The sequence below is a fragment of the Notothenia rossii genome (genome assembly GCF_949606895.1).
Source record: "Notothenia rossii genome assembly, chromosome: 12".
NCBI lineage: Eukaryota > Metazoa > Chordata > Actinopteri > Perciformes > Nototheniidae > Notothenia > Notothenia rossii.
In genome coordinates, this window is record NC_136911.1 from 22,993,755 (window position 1) to 23,001,093 (window position 7,339).

Consider the following 7,339-nt stretch of genomic DNA (forward strand, 5'->3'; position numbering starts at 1 on the left):
CGGAGGGGGCCTCATCTTGTGGAGGGGGCCTCACCTTGCGGAGGGGGCCTCACTATGCGGAGGGGGCCTCACTATGCGGAGGGGGCCTCACCTTGCGGAGGGGGCCTCACTATGCGGAGGGGGCCTCACCTTGCGGAGGGGGCCTCACCTTAGGGAGGGGGCCTCATCTGAGCTGAAAATGCAGTGCCCTTATGCGGCGCAATTAGTGTGGCGCGGCACGTTTCCGCCGCAGCGAGGCTCCACCAGCAAAAATGTAAAATCTTGCCGAGTATATGTTTCTAATTTCTATTCAGAATATGTCGTTACACTTGATATAAGACTTAATAACTGAAGGCTTGTTTTTAGAGAAGGCATCTTTTTAAGTCAAAGTTTCTTAAAAACATCTTATTTTATCTCCAACTAACATCAGAAAACAGAACATTCCCTACTTCGGGTCAAATATAGTTCAAAATAAGTTTTTCCAGCTAAAGATCTGATTTATCTAATTATCTTTACTTCAGGAAATCTTACCAAGCCATTTTGTGTGTGTGTGTGTGTGTGTGTGTGTGTGTGTGTGTGTGTGTGTGTGTGTGTGTGTGTGTGTGTGTGTGTGTGTGTGTGTGTGTGTGTGTGTGTGTGTGTGTGTGTGTGTGTGTGTGTTGTAATAACCATCTCACTTCCTGCCGCCTCATTAGCATACGATGTGCTGATGAGCTAACCAGCACACACCAAACCAAAAGGCCTCTTCGTATCATCTCAGGTTGTAAAGCACACCGAGCTAATCAGCTTAGAAACGACTGTATGGAAGCCATGATTACGCGTGTTTAATTGCTTATCGTCTGATGGGAACAAGTTTATTAGAAAACGTATTCATGGTAATTGCTTCCTGAGGTTTCCGCTGCTACGATGATATCCTGTCAGCTCCCATTTGGATTGGAGGATTAATGTGTCGCGAAACGACTGCGTGTCGTTCTGTGGACGCTCGGTTTAACTCAAAGTGATTTTTAATTTAGGGATTTCTAAAGTAGAGCTTTGGATAAGTCTCTGGAGTGAGATACGTCAAAATCGGAATATCTCGCTGTTGATACGGAGGGACATAAAGCAGGAAATGACCTGTTATCCGTTACAATTAGTTACGTGTGTTTCCTTGAGCCTCACAATGAACACATGAGCTCTCACTACTGTTCAAAAAAGCAGGAATAACATCGGAGTGCACCGTTTTAGTTTAACACACACTATCTAATGAACATATAGGTTCACTTTCTGAATTAAAAACTTAAAGAGGACCTATTATGTAGTATTTGCAAAAATGTATCATAAATGTCATATTGTTGGGAATAAAGACGATATTTGAAAGCGAGTGTTGTCATTTCGATTTCTGTAATCATGTCTTGGGTTCATTTGACCCCAACAGCACCACAGGGTCCCCAATGTGAAGCAAACATGCCAAAAAAAAATCTATGGTTTCAGCTTCTAAAAATTCATTTCTATCAATGTCAATTGTTATCCGTTACAATTACTAGTTCCCTGTGTTTCATGAAGCAGATTCAGCCTCACAAGGAAACACAGGAGCAATGTGTCTATAGGTTCCAGTGCATGTAAATTGTCTGCAAAGGCTCAAATCCCTTTTACAGGTCATAACAGAATACATTTTGAAGTAACCCTGCAGGTATTTATCAGATATAATAATTAAACGTATGGTCGTTCAACATATTGATGGAAGTAAAAACCCACACAGACAGCAGCGCAGTATAATCTGTTCTGATTTATTACCAATCTGAATATTACTCTTCACACAAAATATATTATTATGATATCATTGAGGCTCTCCGTACACATTTCAGACAGCACTACATATCGTAAAGTTGTCTATACATAGAGGGTCACAAAATATCACGATATGCGGAGATGGAGGGACAACTTTGACTTTGGCTTAAATATAATCTATTGATTCTATTCATATATAGCTATCTGCGTTATATGCATTACATTTAATATTAACAGTGTGACAACGTGTGTAATCAGGATTAAAAAACACCTGATATGTCGAGAACAAATTCATAATCTGTGAGGCTTTTATCCCCAAAATACAACACACACACTTCAACGTCTGTACATGTGAGTATATAATGAGTGTATTTCCAAAACACATCGATTCGTTAAGGTGATATATTCTGTACAATATTATGATTTTTACATTAACTTTAAAAGTACTATGATGAATGAGAGCTGCTGCGATGAGTAGAAGAGACAGAAAATGTACCGGCGGCCATTTTTGTAGTTCTTTAAACCCGTATGTACGGTGGCCAACTGGTGCACACCCGCTGCAGCTTCAAAAACGACACAAATACAAATAATTACATCGTTTTTGAAGCCGCGACGTGTTTTTCTTAATTGGAACGTTCTCCTAATTGGATGCATTTGAACCTGTGGGCCTCCGTACAGTATGGCGGTTAAATTAATCAGGTTTTTTTATTTTAACTACAAGAGAAATTGGAGAAGGATTACATTTTTTTACCTGAAACTCCATAGCTTTATTTGCTGTCCATCCAAAATGCAAGAGTTTATTAAAGTGGATTTTCTTTTTACATAAATCTATCTTGAACATTAAGTGATTTAGTATTTGCAAACAATCACAAATGTTATCCATATTGGTGGGAGTTGTAAGAGAAAGACGGTATTTGTGAGCGATAGTGTTGTCATTTAGATTTCTGTAATCATGTCTTTGGTTAATTTGACTCCAACAGCACCACAGGGTGAAGCAAACGTGCCTAAATCGATGGTTTCAGCTTCTAAAATGTAAGAATTCATTTCTATCTTTGTCATTTGTGACGGTTAATTGAACATACTGATATTTTAGACACAAAAAAAAAGGCTTTTTTCATCAAATCATCCCCGAAAATCAACTGCTATCTGTAATAATGAAGACAGCAGATAGCTAGGCAGGTTTTAAACGTCAGCTTTCCAACATTATTTTAGGACATAAATCTTCACCCGACGTCACAACAGCAGCTCGTCAGTGGCACTGTAACGGTATGTTCAGGAACAACATCACAGTCAGGAGAAACCAGGACTCATTTTGGCAAAAGGTCCCGCAGTAGGAGTTGGCTTTAAGAAGAAGGAATCACTGAAAACACAAACAGGTTTCTGCCAACATGGATCCAGGCGAGATCTCTGGCACGACATTCAGAAGAATACAGTTTCTATATCGAGGTGAAGAGGAGGGAGAGGCAGAAACAGAGAGGAGGAAGATGTCGGGCTGGAGTGGGCGGAAGGAGAGCGATATTCAGCGATGAAGAGGAGGAGGAGGAGGAGGAGGAGGAGGAAGGTGAGATGCCCCCTTTAAGGAAGCGCTTTCAAGATGGCGTTCACCTCCTCGGCCACGGCTGTCAGCCCAAACTCAAACTGCTCCTGAGGAGGAAGAGGAGGAGGAGGAGGAAGAGTTTTAATACTAGTGGAACATTTTGACATTTTATATATTTCTAATTATTGTGTTATTCTATATATTGTATTTGTTCCCTGTTCAGCCGAGGTTGTTTTACACGTGCTATATAAATAAATAAAGATTGAGATTGAAGAGGAAGAGGAAAAGGAGGAAGGTTTTAGTCGTGTTCACAGGAAACTTGTAATTAAACTAAAATGGTTTTATTTTGATCTATTGGACTTGTTTTCCACGCTCCTATCGGATCTCTTTCTTCATGGATGTGTGTGACTCCGAAAAGCCTCAGAGGGACGAACACGTTGAGTTCAAACGACACAGAAAAACTCAATTGTGGTAAAAATGATGTTGGTTTTTCAATTTTTAAAGATTTTAAGAGCTTTCTGCACCGTGTGTTTGTCCGCAGACTGTGGTGTGTGTGTGTGTGTGTGTGTGTGTGTGTGTGTGTGTGTGTGTGTGTGTGTGTGTGTGTGTGTGTGTGTGTGTGTGTGTGTGTGTGTGTGTGTGTGTGTGTGTGTGTGTGTGTGTGTGTGTGTGTGTGTGTGTGTGTGTGTGGCCTAGCATTACTATACTTGTGGGGACCTAAATCTATTTACACAGTCACGTGTGGGGACTCGCTTCCCTTATGGGGACAAATTGGAGGTCCCCATAAGGGGAATCATTAATTTTAGGGTGAAGACTTGTTTAGGGTTAGGGTTAGGATAAGTCTCCAGGAAATGCATGTAAGTCAATGTAATGTCCCCTGAAGTGATGTATACACGGGGTGTGTGTGTGTGTTTTTTTTGTTTTTTTTGTTTGTGAATCCCACTCATAGTTCTCCCCTGAGGAAGCCCACAGAGAGTGATTGATGTGAGGCGCTGCTGGACTTTCTCTCTACCCTCAGAGAGAGAAAGCTATACGTAGGAGATCTGAGTCTTTAGAAGTGTCCCCGTCTGTCCTGAGGAGGAGGAGGAGGAGGAGGAGGGGGGGGGGGGGGGGGGAGGGGTCGATGCGCAGGGGGAGGTCTGCACTGAGGCTGCGACACAGCCAGGACATACTGTATGTAACATAGCTACAGAACCTCTCAATTCAATGTGTAAAGTTCTGTGTGTTTAATTACTTTAAAGGCAGATGCATGTTCTCATTTAGACCACCAGGGGGAGACCAGACTCTGCGTGGTGAGGTCCCCAGAAGCAAAATAAATAAATCTCCTCTCCTTTCAGTTGTTGGCAGGTTCAATACGAATGCCTGCACAACATCTTAACACCTCACAACATGTTGCACCTCGTCTAATGTCTGGGCAAAATCAACTAAATGCAATATAATGTTCTCTTATAGCGCTGTAAAAGCAGCAGTCATAAAAGCATGGAGAAACAGCAGCTTCCATAAAGGCTAACACACTGCTGCCTTTATTAGGATTACTTTGATCTTTCCTGCAGGAGAGGGAATGTATTGAGGTGAAGGACGACAGAAGTAACGTCCTCTAATTCTGAAATGACCATAGCATTGAGCTCTTTTGAGATTCAAACAGTAAACATGTTGATAATAGTCGGAACAAGTTGGATTTATTTCACGTTTTTACAACATATTAAATAAAAACAGTCAATTTGGAGGATGTTTAGATGCATTTAAGAGTCTTATTCTGTCTGGTGATAAATGTGTGCTGTAACATATAAGAGGCTTCTCTGTGATGGACGCAGAAACAGCGAGTTCTTATCTGTTAGTTAGTTATCAGTTATTGGAGTTTTCTATTCAGTCGTGTTTTAAAATGTTTTGGCATCGTGTGTGAGGGTTTCCAGTCTGTGGCTATAAGGATGGTTTCATCGTCTCGTGCTTTTACATTTGTTTCTTTTGTCTAAATGTATTTATGCTGCTTTTTATATATGTATATATCGATGTACAGCACTTTGGTCTGTTGTTTTTAAATGTGCTGTATGAATAAAGTTGGATTGGATTGAGCACATCATTCCTCCTGATCCGGTGGATATGAAGTAGGGCTGCTCCATTAGGGCAAAAATCATAATCTCGATTATTTGGGTCAATAATTGTAATTGCGATTTGAAAACATCCATTTATCGGAGAAAAAAATGTTGAACAGTATGTTTTTAGCAGTTGATTACCCTGAACTTTAAGTATAATTCAACTGAAAAACACAAAATAAAAAAATATCGTCTTATTTCGATTACGTTGTTTTCGTAATCGTTGCAAGCCACAATCGTAATCGCGATTAAAGTACGATTAATTGAGCAGCCCTAATATGAAGTATACAATGGTCCGCCCTTCTTCCTTCCTTCCCTCCCTCCCTCCTTCCCTCCGTCGTTCCTTCCTTCCCTCCCTCCCTCTCTCCTTTCCTCCCTCCTTTGCACCTGTCGGCCTCCGCATGGCGGCCAAATGTATCCGTTTTTTGAATTTTAACTAAAAGAAAAACGATAGAAGGATTTCTTTCACCTGAAACTCCAGAGCCGTATTTGCTCTCCATTCAAAATGAAAACCCACGTGTTATTATAGTGGATTTTCTTTTTACAGAAATCTATCTTGAACTTTAAGTGATTTGTAAAAAGTAATCACACCTGTGATATTGTTTGGAATAAAGAGGGTATTTGTAAAGGATTGATCATGTTTAGGGTAGTTTGACCCCATCAGTACCACAGTGTGAACAACACACTAGAAGAATGCCTAAAGGCCTCTGCTTGGAGCTCTTGTTTGTGACGGCTCTTCAAACATCCTGATATTTCAGACTCTAAATAAAAAAAAACCTTTTCATCAAATGATTCCAGAAAATAATAATGAATACAACAGTTAGTCAGCAGGTTGTGCTTCGATGCTAATTTCAGGACATAAATCTCCACTCGACTTCACGACAAAGACATGTTTGAAAGGCTGCTCCCTTCCTCCCTCCCTCCTTCCCTCCCTCCTTCCCTCCTCTCTAACTCCTTACCTTTGTCTGCACCATCCCAGCTCTCTGGTCTCTCAAGTGCTCCAGGGTAGCGGCGATATCAATCTCTTTAGCACCTGCAACAGAGGGAGAGTTGGACTGAGTTCAAAGCAGTAATCCAGCAGCTCACATCTGTCAGTCTCTCTGTGTGCCGCGCTGCCTTTAGAGAAACCGCCCGGCGACGAATTATTACATTCATCCCGGGGAAAGGACTTGGACCAGAGCCACGGGCGGTTTCCTCGTTAACACATGCACGAGCTGGGTTTAGCAGGTCTGGGAGAAGCTGAGAGGAATGCACGTGTAACTTCATTTCTCTAAATAAGGGATTGTTTGTATTTGCAGTGTTTGCTTCCTGCCGTTATTTGATTAGATATGTTGCATTGTTGGAGGTCAGAAGAGTTTCATTTCCATTCCTACACTGTATCTTTGTGCATAGAACCTTTGAATGTTGAACCTCAGCGTGCCAAAGCAAGCGCTATTAATCTGGAAATCTCGTTCTTCTGTCAGATGTATTGGTTTCAAGACGAGGAACCCTCAGAGGGCTCCTTTTGAAAGTGAGAGAGAGAAAGGAAGAGTTTCTTTGAGAGAGTAAAAGAGGGGGGGTTTAATGCAGCTGGACTCAAAGTACTCCGACATCACTTTCATGTCTCAGAGAGAGTCTGGATTCCCCCGAGCTAAGCCGAGGAGAGGCTCGTGCAACAAAGAGAGGGAAGGCTTTCAGACGGAGATTACCTTCGTTTCAAACATTGGGTTCTGCAGAAAGGTTAAAGGGGCGCCTTTCATCCGCTGACCTCCATCGCTGTTTTACAGAAAGGGAAATCTGTACAGAGTTCTGATGACCTGATGAGGTCAGAGGTCAGATAAGCTACAGAGGGCTTTAAGGTGACGAGCAACAATAGATGTGCATATCGTTAGGTGTTCGCAAAATATCTTAAAAACGAAGAACACACGGGAAAAATGCTACAAAAAGAATAATGAAAACAAGTTGTTTTCACTTGAAATAAATC

The 7,339-nt window shown here is 41.4% G+C and overlaps 1 protein-coding gene across 1 annotated transcript in view; it reads right to left on the minus strand.

Annotated features, from left to right (window-relative positions):
- Positions 1-1,725: 1,725 nt before the first annotated feature.
- ptprn2 (protein tyrosine phosphatase receptor type N2) overlaps positions 1,726-7,339 on the minus strand; it is a 172,086-nt gene continuing 166,472 nt past the window's right edge. The window contains exons 22-23 of the mRNA XM_079661853.1: positions 6,336-6,409; positions 1,726-3,390 (exon numbers count right to left, since the gene is read on the minus strand). Coding sequence (XP_079517979.1) covers positions 3,322-3,390; positions 6,336-6,409 — 143 coding nt within the window. The 3' untranslated portion in view covers positions 1,726-3,321. The remainder of the gene's footprint in view (positions 3,391-6,335; positions 6,410-7,339) is intronic.